The sequence below is a fragment of the Crotalus tigris genome, unplaced genomic scaffold (assembly GCF_016545835.1).
Source record: "Crotalus tigris isolate CLP2741 ecotype Arizona unplaced genomic scaffold, ASM1654583v1 scf7180000018016.4438896, whole genome shotgun sequence".
Classification (NCBI taxonomy): Eukaryota; Metazoa; Chordata; class Lepidosauria; order Squamata; family Viperidae; genus Crotalus; species Crotalus tigris.
This window is the reverse complement of record NW_024096778.1, coordinates 1,867,794-1,887,973: the sequence shown is the minus strand read 5'-3', so window position 1 is coordinate 1,887,973 and position 20,180 is coordinate 1,867,794. Positions and strand designations below refer to the sequence as shown.

Sequence of the window (20,180 nt, the reverse complement as noted above, 5' to 3'; positions counted from 1 at the left end):
ACACTGAGAATTGCAATATTACGGTAATTATGTCCATGATTTTAATAAAGCAATGATTTCAAAAGAGGAAATGTAGAAATGAGATGGTATAAATACCAGCTGAAAGAATATCCTGGAATCATATTCTCAGAGATTTCTCACTTGATGATGTGTGAACATGTTCTAACATTCTGTTTATAAAAGAGTTGACCTACGTATATAATAATATTATTAATTCCACAAAATTGTCAAATGCTTAGCTTTTTACTGATAGTTTTACAGATTCACAAAACAGCATGCATATCCAATATACCTTCCTCTTCCTATTTTCCTCACAACAGCAAACCTGTGAGGTGGGTTGGGCTGACCAAAGTCTCCCAGCTGGCTTTCATGGCTAAGCTGGCACTTGAACTCACGGTTTCCTGCTGTTTAGCCTGGTACCTAAACCAATAGACCTCTCATATTAAGAACATAAATAGTAAGATAGTTTGTGTATATTTTCTTTTTGACATTTTAACATTTTTTTGTATTTGTAATATCTCATTGATTTGGTTGTGTGTGACACCACCCTATTTAATGTTAATTTTTTTCCTGCAGAATGCGCCAACCAGGAGGTCCTATGCAGTCATCTCCAGCAGATATGTCCTTCAGCCGTAAGGGGAGACAGCTTCCACAAGTTCCCATCAGGAGTGGCAGTATAGAGCAAGGTATCAAAAAAAACCAGTTTATAGTTTGAAAATCTTAGTTCTGTTTTCCTCTTCCTTTCTCCTCTTGTTTTTCAAAACATCTTGGATCTTGCTTAATAGATTATTCAGGTTTTTATTGGTTTCCACTGATAGGGTAGGACAATATTAAAACATGTATTGTGAATTGTACGGGTGATTAAAAAAGGCTGATGTTTTATTTGTGCAGATACATATCAATTATTTGTGTGATTATTTATTGTTTATTTTATCCCCAAGATGTTTGGAGATCCTCATTCTATTTATTGACATGTCTTGAATTTTACTTTGTTTTGTTAGCTGAAGCTAATTGATGGCAATTTGGTGACAGGAATGTGAACAAGACTAATGAAATCCCTTTCTGAGCATGTCAAAATCCAATGAAAATACCGGTAAAATGTATTACTGGGTGAAACACAAAGGAATGTAAGGGAACTGTATTTTAGAAGATTGGCTGCTGAAATTTCTAAAGAGTGTTGTCCACTAGTCCACTCTGTCCTATGTAAAACAACATAATTACTGCATTTCAAAGTTATGTAACTTTCTTGTGAAAATCACAACTGTTAGATTTGAATTAGAAATCATATACAATGCATTCATACAATTTATATTTTTTACATTGTGTTTTATAACTGAAAAATAACAACTTTTAGATTTTTCCTTCTGTATATTATGTTAGTATCCCACATCTTTTTAGAAAATAATAATATTTAGATATTCATATTTTGCCGATATTTATAATATGTGAGTTGAATTTCCTAATGAAAAACAAATTGGAGACCTCACTGAAGAATTATCAAATACAATATGCATCAGATCAATAAGTTATTTCCTATTTGTCATTTTATTTTATGATTTTGGTATATATTATACATGTGCCTTTAATTTGTATTGTTATTGTTTAAGATCTCTTTTTTTAAATAAACTGTATAGTTTTATCAATACTGTGCACCCACTTGTGCTTCTTTAGAGTATGAAAATATGAAAGTGTGCTAATTTCCACCACCACCACCCCTATTTTTCTAGGAGGAAAGGGGATTTTTTTTTGTTGGTATTCATATATAATTTTTTCTTAGTATAAGATCATACATACATACTATGTGTTAAATAATTCATATTGTGAAGAAACATTTCCTAAGTGGCAATTGTCCATGCAATTTCTCATTACAAACATTGTGTCATCAAATTTATGCTTACAGGATTTTGTTGGTTGGAAATCAATCTCAAACTATTAAGAGTGAAAAATTTGACCAATTTCAATAAAATAGAAAAAAAGGCATCCAACTTGATTGCTCTTACATTTCAGTACATTTAATTTCACTTGTTCTCAGGGCTCACTTGTTATTCATCACGATGGTAAAAATTTAATGTGAATCTAGATTTTTTTCTGGTTAGTTTCTGAAAGCACTAATCAGTTTATTATATTAAAGTGTGCCATATCTGCATAGCTGGCATTCAGGGTGAGTCCTCATATCGGTCTAGTACATTTCCCTTTTTTTTTTTTTTTTTGCAGCCTTCTTCAATGCTGTCACTTTAAATATAGTAAAAAAATGCAGTTTTAAAATGTGTACCTTGGATGGCTTGAACAATGTTTTGACTTGAGAATTTTGTCTAAATTCTGTCGTATAATATTTTTGTCCAGTTGCAAATGTAAAGCGGACAATAGTGTGACTTTGGCTATTTTACAGAGAGATTACTTCTTGGAACAGAACTAACTTCTAACTTCTTCTACTTGTGCCATATCCGTTATCGGACGTTGGCGATCATGTTGGCGATCTTGTTTTTATCAGCAGCCGCACAAAAAAGTGCTGCTGAGTTAGATTTTGAATCCATGGTGTTCTTCTTCTGCCTGGACATTGTTTGCCTTCATTCTTTCCCTGGAGGATTAAATGGAGTATGCTGTATTTTTCTGGGTGTTGCATCACATGCCTGAAATATTCTAATTTTCGTTTTTAAATTGTTTTGATGATTTCCCTTGGCTTTCCCAGGCAGCTTATCACCTCCTTCTAACTAGTTAACTCTAACATTCAACAGAAATTAATTTCTATCATTTGAAATGTCTGCTATTTTTACAAATGGGATGAATCAAAACAGATCAGCCATTTTTGTAGTATGGAGTATATGGAACATGCACCAGAAGGAAGAGAACTTGATCGTAACATAAGAAATGTACAGTATGTTAATTCATAAATGATAATGCATACTTTTCTTGCAAAACATTGAAATTGTAGAAGAATTTAGCAAATTATTCTTGTAGCATCTGACCTTATTTGCCTGCAGCATATTGAGATATTTCTGTATTCTAGGAAATAATATCAAGTGTTTAAAAAATGCTTACAAAAATAATGAGAAACAAAAAAAATACAGAGGATACAACATAGAGCTGATTACAGAGAAATAGGTCCAATGAAAATATGCAATTACAAAAATACAGATTATGTGATTTGCTTTTATTGATTCCCTGATTATTGTGAATCTGTTGATTAATGGTGACTATAATTGTGATATATATGCCAGTTCATTAATTTTATTGGATTAGGGTTGTCAGTATCATGTTTGGATGACAGCCAATGTCTTATCATAGCATTTCAAGCACACCACTTTTCTCTAAAATGACGGTATTTAATTTTATACACACACACACACACACACACACACACACACACTGAATTTTCAGTTCCTCAGTGTGGATAATACGTTATCATAACATTTGATGTAATGCAGTCTTTTCTATTAAAAAATTAAAACATGTTCATCATGCATGAATTGACAGTTTTCATTGAAGCAGATAGTTTTGTTCTGTCAAAAAAAGAACAAATGTTGCAGAAGATCATGTGCCAGCAAGGGAAGAATTAGGACTGTCATATACTGTGTCATTTCAGATCTGCAAACATTAGGTCTTTGCAGGATTTAGAATAGATTTTTTTTCTGAAAATGCAGGTTTTTTTTTTTTTACTAAGTAATGTTAAGGCTGGGTCTTAATAAGCTTTTCATTTTTATTTCTGAACTTCCAAGTGAAAATGTGCTGATGAGGGAACTGTATTATTTCTTATGCCTGAACATTTACTTAATACACCTTGCTTAATTGCAGCATCTGTAAAAAATGCATGTCACAAAGGCTTGAGCGATGTTCATGGGTTCCAATAGACAGTACATCTTTTTTAAAAAGCATTAATATGTCTTGATTTGCAAATGTATATAAATCATCAAATCATTTTTATGAGGCCAGTAATATCATGTTTTTTTCATTTTTCAGAATTGAATGTTGTTGTTTGATTTAATAAAGAATGTCCATCACCTATTAGACAATTGATTACCAAAAAGACATATTTTGAGTGTGAGCATGTGCCGTTCTATCTGTGTATATTTTACGCTACAGTTTCATGTATATGTACATTTTTATGATATTCTGATCATTTATACTTAAGAATAGTTTAATCAGGTTCAAAAGCAAAATACAAAACTTAGAATTGTTATATACTTAAGACAATATGGACTCTTTAGTGCTCTCTGAGCTTTGCTTGTTGATCTCTCATTAACTACCTAGGTAAGATTGCCAGTGCCTAGGAGCTTAGGACAATGTTTGATTCTGCAGTATTTGACATTATGTTACGATTAGTACGATATCAGTGTTTGATAGTATATATTAGATTGGCTTATTATACTTTTGTTTAAATTGCCTCTTAAATTTTGCATAAAAATTATACCAGCATCCATTGGAATATTTTGTATTAAAGAAAGCATACTTGATTTTACTCAGACACAATACATCTTTAAGTAGTAAATTGTGACTCCATAGGGAAAGTCAGTTTCTTATTAAAATATGTTAAAATTGATGGGAAAATATTATGTGATAATAGCTCATTGAAAAGTCATAAATTAATAGCTATCAGTTCTTTAAATTTGTCAATGTACACACATTATTGGTTATGTGTGTGATTTTGCCATTCCGTTTTTGCAATAGAAACTTTTTTTTCGTTTTGTTCATCTGAGTGTTATTTCTAACACCATCACTTGAAAGCAATGCAGGTCTAATTAAAGTACAATGGGTTGCATTCTTATCTGAACGGATTAAAGGAAATACCTGTGTATTGTATGATAATACTGCATTTTGTTTTTATTTTAATGTGTGAAAGTCTTAAATGATAAATGATGTGGAAAAAATGGACAGAGTCACATTCATAAACATTTGAAACAGCAATTCTTATGGGCTCATCACATCAAATGCAGCTTTTCAATGATATTTAAACTTCAGAACTTGTAAAATTCATATTCCAGACCATGATTCATCATTAAAAATACTGAAGACAATTAATTTCAGTGAGCTTGAGCATGTTTACCTTTGTATCAACCTCAGAATTTATAACTTGTCATGATTTATTTTCATCTGTTTCCCCACATTAATTTTCTGCATGTTGCAACAGAGCCTGTAGTGTTTTTCATTCTCATATATAACACCATTTTGTCTAACTTTAAATTGCTGATTTCTTTTTTTATTCCCATCATTCCGTGCATTTTATTCATTGAAGAACAAGAGACTTATAGTTCATCATCCAAAGGTAAATATCCATGTCAATTTTACTAACATTACTCATGCTGTGTTATCTTTATTCTGCACTAATTTCATATTAATCCATTTCTGTAGGTTATATTCAGTTAAATCATTGCATTAAGCTAAGACTACAGAGGACCTGTTACCCACAGTTTAGTGGTTCATCAATAGGGCAACTTACTTACTAAGGGGCAGAGCATGGAAATAGAGTGCTGTTACCCAACGTTCTACAGTTTGGATAATTGTAGCCCTTAATTCAGTAGACTACAACATAAAGTGCCTAGAATGTATAAATTCTAGGCACACTATTTTTTTCCTTTTTTTTCCTGAAAATTAGGCTTTATTTTTATTGTTATTTTAGCTTAAAAACCTGCATCATAAGCTTTCAGTGTGTGTTTAATGCACATAATAAAAAACATATGAAGGGTTTTTATTCTGGGTCCATAATTCTGTTCTATCCCCATCCTACTGAATAGAACATGTAAAAAAGATATTTAAAATGAATTATCAAATTTTATACAGCTGGATATACCTATATGCTCTTTTTAATATTCCCTATAGAACATGTATGTTAGATGTGGCCTATGTTTATTGTAAATATCAAACACACACAAATAGGATTCCCAATTTAACAAATAATAAGATTAACTGTGATTAGCGATTTATAAAAAGGAAGGATAGCTAGACTTATTGTGATGATATAGAAGCATTAGTCTCCTCAAATGGCTTCCGCTTATGGTGAGATTGCAATTCCTAGAATTCTTAGCTGAAGCTCGTGCTATTATAGAATTTTAACCTTTTCATCCGATCACATTTGGAAGAGTATGGATGATGGAAGGCTAATAAATACATATTCCTTGTGTCACTTGGGATGCCATAAAAGATGCAGCTCTGGATTTGTTATGAAATATCTCTTGCTCAGGCTTAGCCTATTGTGTCTCAGATGATTTCACCACTGCCTGCGGTAATAGGATCACTCAAAAAAGACAAATCAAAGCTCCAGAGCTATTGCAAACAATTTGGAAGCAGTATAAATTATAATCTGGATAAACAGATCAAATAATTTCATAATTATGACGCATAAAGATTATACTATGAGTTATTAGAAATGTCAGCAAGGAATAGATTTGTTAATCAAAGATGGATAATATCCAAGAGTTCAAGGATGTGGGGTAGAGATTTATTTTTGTTAACTTGGATAGATAGATATTGTGTAGTTTTTCATATATATATATTTCTATTTTTTTAAAATTGTATACTTTTTCTATTTCTTTAAGATTCTGTAAAATTTGTTAAAATAAAGATTTTGAAACGAAAGGAAAGGAAAGGAAAGAAAAGGAAAACCTTGTTTGAAACTTCATGAACCAGATTTCTAACATTATGTAACAAAAAACTGATTTTTTTTCTGGTTCCAGTGGGATCCTTTCCCCCCAAACCATCAGTATTTGATATCAGGGACGATTTTTATCAGGTTTACAACTTGAAAGGAAAGAGTAATATGTATCTTTCTTTTGTGTTATGATCCTGATAAAAACCCTCCCACACTTAATGCTGTACCTTAAATTTCAGCTATCAATATTGCAGCTCCATTATTGCCTATGAAACTTGATTTTGGAAAGTTACTGCTCCAATATACATGGATGTATTCCCTATTCAGGAAAAAAAGAATAATTTACAGAAAGTATTCTTTCCTGCAATTTCATATTCATCTTCTGCTTCAACAGAAGGTGGCTGACTCTATATAGAGCAAGACCTTCTTTTCGCTTTCTAGCCCATTCTTTGAGGACTATTGACTGGGATCTCATGTAGGCTGCTAGCCCACAATTGCCAGAAGAAACCAAAAGACATGCATCTACTTCTCTAGGTAAGCCTTGTTTAGCACCTTCAAGCACTAGATTCACATGATTTGAATGGCTTTCCCACAGATATTAGTAGAAGAGTGCATTTCTGCCACTTCCTTGCTGTCTATTCTAGAATATAGTATGATGAAAACAACTAAAAAGTTGGAGCAGAAATATAATGGAAGATTATGTTTGGCAGCATAACTGATTCCTTTTGGAATAATTACAAGTAATGTGCTTAACCCCCCACCCCCAACATAGTCAAAATTTACAGACCAATTTAATGGCATAGACATCTTCTCTTTCCTCTCAAATATGTTCTTAAGTTACTTATAATTATGACCAAATAATCATATTTTTACTAGAATTACTTGTTTGAGTCTTTAAAAGCTTGTGCTTGTAATCAGTGATCGCATCTAGCTGCCATGTTTTGTGCCCATCTCTTTTTCATTTGCCTTTGGCTTTTCCAACCATCAGGATCTCCTACAGCAGGGGTGTCAAACTCGCAACATCACATGACGTGTTGTGATGTATCGCAACTTTTTTTCCATTTCCGGCAATGGGGTGGGCGGTTTTGCCATTACGCATCCAGCCCATGGGCCGGCAGTTTGACCCCCCCATCCTACAGAAACTTTTGCTTTTGAACCAGGTGACCAAAATTAACTTTAGCTTCATTATTAGTGTTTCCAATAAAAAGGTCTAGTTTATTTAATCTAATATTGAATGATTTGTTTTTCTTTTGATCCAAAATATTCCCAGCAATTTTTGCCAGCACTACAATTAAAAGCCATAGATTTTTCTTGTTTAATCTTTCTAATGGTTCAGCTTTCATTGCAATATATTATTGCCATGGTCTTGAACTCTGATAGCTTTGCAGTCCAGTATTTTATCTAATTCTGTTTCAGGTTTTCCCCCAAACAGCAAGTACTTCTTAATTTGAGAGTTACAGTCACCACCCCTGTGTATTATTAAGCCTGGGAAAATAAAGATTAATTTTACACTAATTTTCATTTTCAACAAGAGATATCTTAAGTCCTCTTAGCTTCCAAACATCGAAGTCATATTATCATATCTGGGGTTGTTAATGTTTGTTCCAACAATTTTGATTTCTATTTTTTCAAATTCAGCATTTCTGATAAGATATTTTGCTCATTAATTAAAGACATAAAATGATGGTATATGGTCCATCACTCTTTTCCCAATTCTAAACCATTTAATTGTTCTTTTCTAATGTTGCTTCATGGTCATCATTATCAATTCTTCTGTAGGCAGACGAAGTGGCTTATTTAATACACCCATTTTTTTTAAAGTTCTGCTTGTTGGGATCTATTTCTTAATACCTAGTCAATCAAAATCTTGCTATAATCAATAAAACAATAAAAAAGATATCTACCAAAACTTTCATGTACTGTATTTTCTATTGTCCATCAAATGTTACCAAAATGACATTGGATGGTCCTGACTTTTCTAAATCCAATATGTACATTTGTACTGGAGCATCATCTTGTTAATTTGCAACTGTTTAAACATACTTTAGAACTGCCACTTTTTAACAGTGGAAAATAAATTGACCTTCTCTAGTCCTTTCCTGCATGCAAACCATAAGCTACACTTTTAACTGTGTAATTGCATAGGATTTTAAACAAATCGGCATGATTTTCGTCAATTACATCTTTGTTGCTTCCAGCATTTAATTTTACAGTTCATAATGCCTGATTTTGGTTTAGTGTTCAAACGTTTGCATGTGTACAGATTTTGGGGTCTTTCCTATAGTCATGGTAGTTTTTTATGCCTCTTTTTCTCCGTTAGATCTTTGCCTTCTTTTTCTTTGTAATACTTATTGTTGCATAAAAGTTTCTCTTGATTTCTGTAATTTTATTAATAAAGTTCTTATCCTTTACATTGTTATCTTCAATTGCACTGCTTGTTTAGATCTAATTTATTGACTCTTCTTTGGAACTTGGTTAGACAAAGTTTTATTTGTCTCTGTTTGCTTTCCATCTTTCTTCAGCTATTTTTAATATATCAGTACAGGTAGTCCTTGACTTAACGACCACAATTTCTGTTGATAAGAGAGACAGTTATTAAGCGAATTTTAACTTATTTTACGATCTTTCTTGCCACTGTTGTTCAGTGAATCACTGCAGTTGTTAAGTTAGTAACACAGTTGTTAAGTGAATCTGGCTTCCCTGTGAGATTTGCTTGTCAGAAGGTCACAAAATAGAATTCAATAGAATAGAACTCTGTACTGGCTAAGTGTGTTTGGACACACAAGGAATTTGTGTCTGGTGCATAAGCTCTCAGTGTACATACAAGTAATAGTGATAATCATGATCATAAACAACATAAAAATATATTCATCATAAATCATAAATACAACACTTCATCATAAAACATAGGATACCAGACTTAGTGATAGTCATAGAGTACTAACCAAGCAAACAACATAAATCATACAAAAAAACAATATAAATTGTAAGATACAAGCAACAAAGTTATAGTCACAGGTGATCACATGACCGTGGGCACTGCAACCGTCACAGAAGCCAATTGCCAAGTGTTCATGTAACCACAGGGATGCTGCAATGGATATAAATGTGAAAAATGATCATAAGTCACTTTTTTCAAGGCTGTTGTAACTTCAAACAGTCACTAAATGAATGGTTGTAACTCAAGGTCTACCTGTATACAGTCAACTTTGCTTTCTTTTACTTTTTGCCTTTGGGGATATTTTTGCTTGCTTCATATTTAATGTGTCATATATTTCAGTTCAGAGTTCTTCAGGCACTCTATTTATCAAATGGAGCATCAGGTGTTATTTTTGTTGACTGAATAGAACTTCTCTATATTTTTTGCATAGTATATAGTCAATTCAGTTTCAGTGTAGTCCATTCAGTGATGTCTATGTGCATGTAATATCACCTTTTAGATTGTTGGAAGATACTTGCTATAAAATTTGAATTTTCTTTGCAGAATTCTATTAATATATATCCTGCTTGATTTTATGCACCAATACCAAATTTTAAGTTATTTTATGTACAACTGTATCAATCAAACCTTCCATAACTTGTAAGACTTCTGGCTGGAATTTTTGGGGAATGGGTTGGCATGTTGACAAGATACTACAGTTCACAATAGAAGTGTTCAGCTTCCATTTTTTCGGCAATCGTAGTTGGAACACGGATTTAAATGATCATAATGTTGATTGAAATTAGATTTTAGACCCAAAATTTTTAAAATATTTTTTTATGTTTTATTAGCTTATAATATGAAATACAAAAATACAAAAGCAAGTAATGTGAAACAAGGGGGAGGGGAAGGGAATGAGAGAAGGGGGGAAGAGAGGGGGGAAGAAAAAAACTCCCTCTGTTGCAGTAGAATAAGGCATTAACATTGAACCTCAACTTGTTACTCTTCCATAATACTATAGACCAGCCATTTCTAAAACAGCAAATCAATCTACAGTAAAACCCAAAATCAAAATTTCGTTTTTTCCATCTCAAGCACAAAGTCCAGAAGTGGTTTCCAAGTAGAAACAAAAGTACTTATATTGTTTTCTTTAATCAAAATGATCCATTTAGCCATCTCTGCTAACTCCATCAGCTTTGTAGCCATTTATGCATGGTGGGAATCGAAATGTCATTCCATTTTTGTGCATAGAGTAGTTTTGTTGCCATCAACATACATATAATCAGAGTTCCAAAAAATTTTCCAAGTCTTTTTCCATTAAGCCCAAAAGAAAAGTTTCTGGTTTTATCTATATATTCTCTTTAAGAACTTTCTGTATTAAAATATGAATCTCACTCCAATATGTCTTTGGTTTATCACATGTCCACCATAAATGGTAAAAAGTCCCTTCTTTACATTTACATTTCCAACATTCATTTGAAATACCTTTATACATTCTGGAGAACTTTTCTGGTATCAAATACCAGTGGTACATCATCTTACAGAAATTTTCTTTTAAATTATAGTTTAGTGTAAATTTTAAACCTTTCATCCACATATTCTCCCATTGTTCAAGCATCACATTATATCCAAAGTTCCTTACCCACTGAATCAGACAATGTTTTTACATGTTCATTTTCCAAATTCAATTTAAATAACATTTCATAGACCTTAGCAATAATATGTTCATCACTATCACACAGTAAAATTTCCAGTTTATTTTTAGCAAAGTCAAACCTATAACTCTTTTTATCCAGTTTGAATCTTTCTATCAATTGTAAGTATGTAAACCAGTAGCGGATTTTATACCCAAATTGAGATAATTCTATCATTTGGGAGTTGTATCTGAGCATTTTCTGTGAAGATCTGATGTTTGATGCAAATCAATCCATTCTATTGCTAATTCTCAGAATATCTTTGTTCAGTCATGACATTTGTGCTCTGGCAACATCAGTATTGTCTTGGTTTATAGTTATGCCATTTCAGATGCTATCTGTCTGTCTGTCTGTCTGTCTATCTATCTATCTATCTAGTTTCCCCAAAAGTAAGGCCTATCCCAAAAATAAGCTCTAGCTTGATTTTGGAGGTAGGCCTAATATAAGCCCTATCGCAAAAATAAGTCCTAGTTTTGGGGCGAGGCACACACCTAAAAATCAAGCTAGGATGGAGATGGGGGGGTGCGTAGTTGTTCAACGCGTCCAGCACCCACTTACCTTGCAACCAGGCCTCTCATTGCCAGCCTATTTCTTCTTCTGTGGCCTCTTCTGCCGCCAGGCTTGCATTTTGCAGTCACAGGCCTTTCCAGAAGGCCACTTCAGCTGAGAACCGAGCTATGGATTGAATCCATAGCTCGGCACTCGGCTGCATAGGCCTTCCAGAAAGACCTGACTGCAAAATGCAGGCTGAAATGCAAAATGCAGGCTGGAATGCAAAATGCAGGCTGGAATGCAGCTGCAGAATGAAGCCGTTCCTTCGGCCAGAAAAAGTCGACCAGCTGCACGGGGCTATTGGTGCTGGAGGTGAGTATAAAAGACATCCCCCTAAAATAAGACTTGGGAGGCAAAAAACCCCAACAACAGCTGGTCTTATTTTCAGGGAAACACGGTATCTACAGTGTCTGTCTGTCTATCTATCTATCTATCTATCTATCTATCTATCTATCTATCTATCTATCTATCTATCTAACACCCATCTCACAATTAAGTGACTCTGCACTTTGCATATCTTTGCAACATTTAATTTTTTCCTTTGGTGTCTGAACACATCAGCATACAGCTACCTAATAAGCACCAGTTCTACTCATATTTGCTCTCTCTTTCTTCCTGGTAGCTTGCTGGAATCCTCCTCTTCCAAAATCATGCTGGCTTGTTGTTAATGTCCATTTAAGGGGGGGGGGGGTTGGATAGACTAATAGAGAGGGTTCCTATTTCTTTTTCCAATGTTTCATATTTGATCTTATCTCTCATCTAAGACCTGCCTGTCATGGACAAATCTTTGGGGAATGTATATTCCAAACCACATTGCTCAGAATCATTGGATTGTGCAAATGCCTCTTGACCAATAAGTTAACAATACGTGAAAGATCCATCTAAGACCTATAGGGTAAAAATTCAAAAACGACTATCAAGTTTTAATATTTAGAAAGTTAAGATCTCGTAATCAACTCACATTGACTTTCTATGTTGCTAAGACTAAGAGTGGACCAATTGTACTCCCAATATTTTTTTTATTATGAATGATGAAAGGGAAGGTATGGCTGAAAGATAGTTGGAGAAATGGCACTTCTATCCTGCAGAATTTATGATGCTCCTATAACGGAACTTCTGTCATACAGTCAATCGATCATTTGCAGTCCCCTCAGCAACTAACAATAAATTATATCTTGGAGTCTCTGAGAGATGAATAGATTAAAAATCTCACTAAATGCTTTTTCTTACAAATTATCACAAGAATCTCCATACGCCTTCATATATAGACAGCTTTTAAAGTAAGTAGTATCATTTCTCTTTTTAATTACTTTGAACTTTATTTTCCAGGACATATTTTATACTAAAGACTTCAATATTTTATCTGTTTTTTCTTCCTATAAGGAAAAGTTATTTATAATTAATATAATAAAAAGTAGCTATTATCATATCTGTCTTTTTAACAATATTTTATTAAATTTTATAAGGGTAGGGGAGGGATAGGGTCAACATAGGTATTGGGATTCAGGGTAAGGTTTGGGGATGGGGTTGGGATAAGGGTAGGTACAACAGTGGGATTACCCCAATAACATTTCCACACTTTAGCAAGCAGACTATTGTCCAGATACAAATATTCAATAACAATAATTAGTATGATAGTAAATAGTTATAATTGATAAAAATAACAGTGGCTATAAAGACTATCAATTAATCAGTAAATATCCTTCATCTTACTAAGTTTCATCACCATTTCTCGCTAGTTCGTTTTGCTAACTATTGATAAAAATTTTCCCATATTTTAAAATAGATTGAGTCTTCTTTCTCTTTAATTTCTAAGATTAATCTATCCATTTCTGCACATTCTAAGATTTTTCTAATTATAATCTCATCAAATGGTATATTTTCATTTTTCCAATATTGAGCAAATGCCATTCTCGCAGCTGTCAATACATATTCTATTTTCCAGAATTGGATCCTAATATTCCTAACAAAAACAGTTCTGGCTTAAATTCTATCTGTATTTTAGTCATCTTTTCTAGCCATGTATGAATCTTAAACCTGTCTTTCAGTCTACTCTAATGTAACTATTAACTGTAGAACAGTTCTTTATTTGAGCAACTGTCTATATTTAACATTTATTGTCATTCTCAAGAATTAGTATTGACCATAATGTTACCAATCCTGAGACAAAGGAATTGCTTTTCATTGGCTATGCAGAATATTCCAAGGCATTTCAGAGTACTGTCCTCTTTATTCTCTTAATCATGCACATTTTTAGCAAGACTAAGAAAGTCTTCACTTAAACTAATCAAAGCGTATTCCTTTGGATGCTCCTCTTCTGCTACAGTTGGCCTCACATGTTAAAAATGCTGAGGCCATTTTCACCACCTCTAAATATTTGTTTTGGAAAAGTTATAAAAGCTTTAAACTAATAATTTAAAAATTGCTTTCACAATTGAATTGCTGAAGCAATATTGGGTAACAAAGCCTTGCAGATTATTCCATAATTAGTTTAAGTAGTTTCAGCTTGGGAAAGCTAGTCTTTTGGGTGTGTATGTGGGTGTTATGGTATAAACTGGAAATTGTTCCTGGAATGTTTTATTTTTCTGTCTTTCTGTTCAAAAGACCCAAGATCAATGCATGAAGCAATAAAGCTACATTATCAGGAAGAAAAATATGTGTACCATCAATAACAGAAGGGAATTATTTAATTGAACTGAAGTAACAGTAGGAATGGGAATAAGACTAGGGACAAGGAAGAAAGCAAAAAAAGGCAAGAGTAATGAGATAGAATAGGATTCTATCATAATAGGATAAACAGTAATTATTTCTGTTAAAGCTTCTGGGCACAAAACTAACAATTCATCAAAAAGAATACATGGAATGAATAATACAAGTATTGAATATGTCTTCCAATCTCTTAGCAGATCTTTACAAATAAGTCTCTTTTTTAATTGATATCTTTTATTTTTGGATCTTGCCTATGGAGTTATATTTTAATAGTTACATTATGAGTAGAAATACCATATGCAAGCCTTAAATTTTCCATAACTCATCAGCAACATAATACATTAGTTCCAGTCACAAAATGATATCAAGGAGCAAGTGCCAAATACTTTGAATAAATTGTACCACAAATCTTTTGTCTATCCATAGGTTTCTTTGATGAAAAGAAGACGCACACAATGTTTTTAAAATATCAAATCCCCTGTTACCCATTCTGTTCCCATCTTTCAAGGTAGAACTAGAGTTCTTTGACATTTTTTTCTTGTAGTCAATAGCAGCATACTTGCCACTTGTATATATAGCTTCTGTTTTAACGCAGAACATTTGAGGAGCTGTTTCCTTCTAAGATTTCCCATGTAGGGATCTCTCTGGGTTCTTGCAGTTCACCTTGAATAACCCTGATAACAAGTCTTTAGCCAGAGGGGAAATTTCTAAGCAGCAATTTCTCCCTCCTCCTTTAGCATGCTGTAAAAAAATATCATGAACAGGAAGAACGGATTTATTAGTTGCTTTTAAAAAGCAAACATAGAGATAAACAAGTATCACAGAACTATGGGAATAACTTTAAATACCACTAAGCTATTAGTGAATCTCCTTTTGTCTTGCAGAGAGATGCTTACTCAATGCCAGCAGTTTTTTTTAAAAAATATGTTTTATTAATTTTTTAACATAATCACCTTAATATTCGGTAAACAGTGTGTTGTCTGGATTTACATTTAAGAAACATTCACTAACAGTTGGTTTCTATAATCTATAATCCACATAATAACTTTACTTTATTTCCTCTTTTTCCCATAATGTTCTCTTTTACCAATCTTAAATTAATACAATTCTTGTTGTTTTAATGAATGATGATTGAGTATAAAATGCCAGCAGTTTTTTCTTTCTCATCATACACAATACAAATTGAGCTGTCTAATGGACTAAAGTATTTTAAAAAACAGAGCACATACTTAACACAAACCAAATATACTTTTAAAAACAGTTATTAATGCTATATTGGCCAGTTTCCAGTTCTGACATCCTTCTCCCTATAAAGCAGAATTCATCATATTTTGTAAAGTTTATAGAAGTTCATCCTCAAAACATTTATAATAAGAACATGGTAATCCATCTGGTCTGGGCTCCTTTCCTTTCCTGATTTAATACTTTTTATAACTTTGCATACTTCCTTTATTGTTATAGGTCCATTCGTAATCTGTTTCTCTTTGTCTGTAATCCTCTGTAAATTTTGTTTCTTCAGATATTCATTTGTTTTCTCCAGAGAAATGTCTTGTCTTTTATACAGGAATAATGTTAATGAAACACATTTTGCATAGCCATGTTATTCCACTTGTAATTTCAGTATCAATTTCATCCAATCCTTCTTAAGCGTATTGCCAAAAGTTTTGTAGATCTTTGAAACCCCTTTTTTCCCCTTCTAATCCAGAAAGAAGGTTGACTCACCAAGTGGGTTTCTCTTGTCCTGCCACTCAGAAAATCTGTTTATTTGATTACATCCAAAAGTGTTTTAAGAAAGTAAGGCCCCTGTGAACCTTGTGTCCATATAGGCAGCATTTAGGCTGTGAGTTTGATTGAAATCTTTTGATTCCCAGCAGTCAACTCACATATTGACTAGAAAAACCTCAATCCCTGCAGTCTTCTTATGAGCAATAGCTGTCTAGAGTACAAGAGGGTGATCCCACAATTCTCTTTGTCCAGAAAGACTATGCTGGCCAGAAATCACCATTTAGCTATCCATTTCTGCTGCAATGCCACCCCTCTCTTCATCAGGAATGTTTAGTCCACCATAGACCCTCACGCGGAAGCCCTGCAAAAAGCTTGTGTAGGAGCCCTTCCTCACTATGTTGTGTTTGGCTGCAAGATCCTTCTCCTGGTTTGGATCTCCATCTTAGCCTGGCTGATTGTCCTTTTGAGTCTTCAAGCCTTGATCCTTCTTAGTGGGTCTGATGGATCTGCCTGATGGATCTCTCTCTCTCTTTCTGTCAGCATCAAGCTAGTTTGCCAAGTAATACTCCTTAATACTTTGCAAGAACCTGCCCTTCTTCCCTTGTTTCGTGCAAGGAATGGAATTTCATGTAGGCTAAATGCTGTTGGAGGGAAAAGCCTTGTGTCTTCTCCCTCTCATCTTTTGCTTCTTTGTGAGTAGTCTTTCTGTCTCGATTTAAAATTGTGTTTCATATATCTTGTTTCTCCTTAAACTGCCCTTTCTAGGCCAGGTTTTTTTTTTTTTTTTTTTGGTCTTCTTTTTCCTAACCACAGCTCCAAGGTAACTACTGCTTCTCTCTCTTCTCATGTGTGTTCATGAATTTGTCAACAGTTCCTTAGTTTTTAATATCTTTCCTAGTTTCCTTTTTCTGTGCTCCTTGGGATCAACCGTCCATTGCCACAGGTTCATGTTTCTAATGTCCTTACTAAGACCAATCTGTAAAATCGCAGCTTCTTTATCTCCTAGTTTATTTCCATCTTCATTTCCCTTAGCATCTCCAAGGGTCCAATTTTCTTTGATTTAATTTTTTTGAGTTACAAACTTTTGCAATCAAATATTCTCTCATATATCTTCCAAGTGTATGCCTTCCAAATCTTAATTCCTTCACTTATTTCTTTATTATAATCTGGACTGAACATTAATGTTGATTTAAGATGGAATCCTTTCTGGTAAAATGCCAGTCAAACACATAGATGAAAATTAGGGCTTTCATTATATGTGTGCTTTTTTTATATGCAAATAGAACCGATTGGCCATGATAATTGGTTTTCTGCATTTTGTATATAAGATAATATAACTAAGATAAACATACTAGAAATGAAGTAGATGCTACTAGAAGTTCTATTACCCTTAATCATAGCATGATGCCTGATGATCTGGAAGAGGCAAGAAGAATGCTCACAATGTAAAATTCTTATTTGTACAATGCTTAGCCTGTTCTATGAAGTAATACTTATCCCTATGTTTAAATCAAATAATACGACACTTGTTTGGATACTAAAATCTCTTGTCAGTAAAGATCATCAAAAATTTGAAAAATGAAATCATATGCTGAGTATTTTAATATACAAGTATTAGTTCTCAACTATCATTTGAGGCTCTTTGTGTGTGTGTGTGTGCGCGCACACACACACACACACACACACACACACACTTTATTTGTTTTTTAAGGATAAAGTGGTAAAAGTTTTCAGTCCAAACTACAAATGTGCTGTTTTCCTGGAAGCCTCAGAAAACCTAGCTTTTGGGGACTCCTCATTTTCTTCTATTTTGAGGCAGGTAGGCATTAATGTTCCCTTTCAGACATTTCTAATAAAAAAGGCACCTTATCTTATTGCTGTGTCACTATGGTTTTGAGATGACGAATCTATTTTGGGTTAAATTTTGAGTCTTTAATTTTATGGAATAACATGGATAAACATTTCATTGTTGGAACTTTACAAAAATTAGATTATATCAGATAATTGGTTTCCTAGTTTCCTAGTTGCATAGTCTAAGGGTCTGGTAACCTATTGGCTAAAGATAATCCATTAGATTGTGAGTAATCATCTAAATACAGTGCTCACACCCAGAAGTGTACGTCACTCCATTATGGTCTGGAAAAGCAGACAGCTTCCTATTACCCAATACCCTACAAGACAGGTAGCTAATTTTGTACTGGAATTCTGTGGTGAAATAAATATTTTGCTTTAAGTTTTAGCTGTTATATTTCTACCCTGATATCTTACAGCATTACCAAAACTATTGGACAGTCTAAGAAAAAAAAATGGAAGACTTGGAAAAATTGGAGGATTACACATAGAAAATGCTGCCACCCTAGACTCTGAAATAAATGAGGCAATGTGAATGTTGAGCAAAAACACCAAGTGACAATTTGTGTACTAACTTTAAGCCATGATGCTCCCTAAACATTTTACACCTAGAACTTTCTGAAATAACCACAGTGCCTTGAATATACATGGCCCAAGTTTTAGATTTCTGTGTGGCCAGGACCATTGTTTTGTAACTTCTCTCTGTACTAGGGAATATGAATTTTCCTTCCCAGAGGATGTTTTTAATAAAGCAATACTGTAGCTTGCATTACAACTGTATAATGAAGTAATTCCAGATCCTCAGGTTATTCCCTAACACATGGTGCATAACTATGTGAATTAATCACATAGTGTTTTACAGAGGGATTTTAAGCTGCCTTAGTAGCAAGTTGCAGAAACAGTATTAACAGGTTTTAGGCATATGGCTTCCCTTACCTATCTAAATGGTTATGCTGTGAAGAAAGATATTATCATCACTGGAGAAGTTTGACATATATTCATCACCTGTTTGGATTTGGATTCACTTATGTCCACTATAACATCTTCATCAAAGAGCTGTAGGCAGGGGCCTCTAAGACTAACGCAGATGATCTAGATGGCAATGAGAATGTTAAAATTGGGGTCCTATACCAGGCTAGTTAGAAGCAGGCCTTTGCAAACAGAATGAGCCAAGTAAATACATTTAGGAGTCGGTTAGGTTATTTGACAGAATACATGGAAAGGAAAATACATGGCAAATATTTATTGTTGTTATTAATAGCTGTCTTTTGCTTTTGTTTGATTAAAACATAAATTATACAGTTAATGAAGTGTGTTAGAAAGTATCAGTAATATACTTCCAAAAATCCAGAATGCGCCAATACCTTCTTAGATAAGCCAGAGCACATCTGTGCTTTCAGAAAAAGTAATATGCCCCAAATCTCCTGATTTGACTTATTCACTACCTGGGTTCTATGTCTTTATTTTATATAATATTGCACATGTATTTGGTGCAACCTTTTTTAACTGTCTTATACATCTGCTATTGCCCAAAGGTTTAATTTAATCATCTTTCTCAGCGAGAAACTAAGTTTTGATTATGTATTTACCTACACCTATGCTTTGCATACTTTCCCTTTCCTTTTCTCCTTCTTGTATTGTTATACTTTGCACACACAGGTGTGAGGAGGTATTTAAATTCAGTAGATGATGATGTACACTGATTTTCTAAGAAACTGAATTTACTGTTCTTGTTCTATGGAAGGAATATATATATTTCAGGAATCTATATTCTAGGGTCAAATTAGACACAATCCAACCAGGATGTTTTCCTGTATCAAAATATATGTGTGAGGCCATAACCTCCGTTCAATATAGAGAAAAGCTTTGCATATAAACAGGCTGCTGTTTTGAGGCTTCAATTCAGTTATAAACAAAGTGATGCAAAATTGTTTGGAAGCCATTTCTACCACATTTGCAAATGTCATATCTTTTAAGAACCTCATTAAAATTATTTTAAAAGTACAATAAATATTTTAACATGGATGGAATGTTATCCTTGTAGAAGTATATAGTAGAGAGACATATTTTGAAAAGGAAAAAAAAATAATATTTTTCAATTTTAAGATATATTCTATATAAAAGAATGCCTGTTATGAATATGTCG

The 20,180-nt window shown here is 33.4% G+C and overlaps 1 protein-coding gene across 49 annotated transcripts in view; it reads left to right on the top strand.

Moving 5' to 3' along the window:
* The window catches only part of RIMS1 (regulating synaptic membrane exocytosis 1), a 262,195-nt gene that overhangs the window by 208,188 nt on the left and 33,827 nt on the right, over positions 1–20,180 (top strand). For 35 of the 49 annotated variants that reach the window (XM_039346675.1, XM_039346686.1, XM_039346652.1 and 32 more), the window contains 2 exons: positions 577–686; positions 5,231–5,260. In XM_039346675.1, coding sequence (XP_039202609.1) covers positions 577–686; positions 5,231–5,260 — 140 coding nt within the window. The remainder of the gene's footprint in view (positions 1–576; positions 687–5,230; positions 5,261–20,180) is intronic. The other 14 variants (XM_039346689.1, XM_039346688.1, XM_039346691.1 and 11 more) reach the window with 1 other exon arrangement.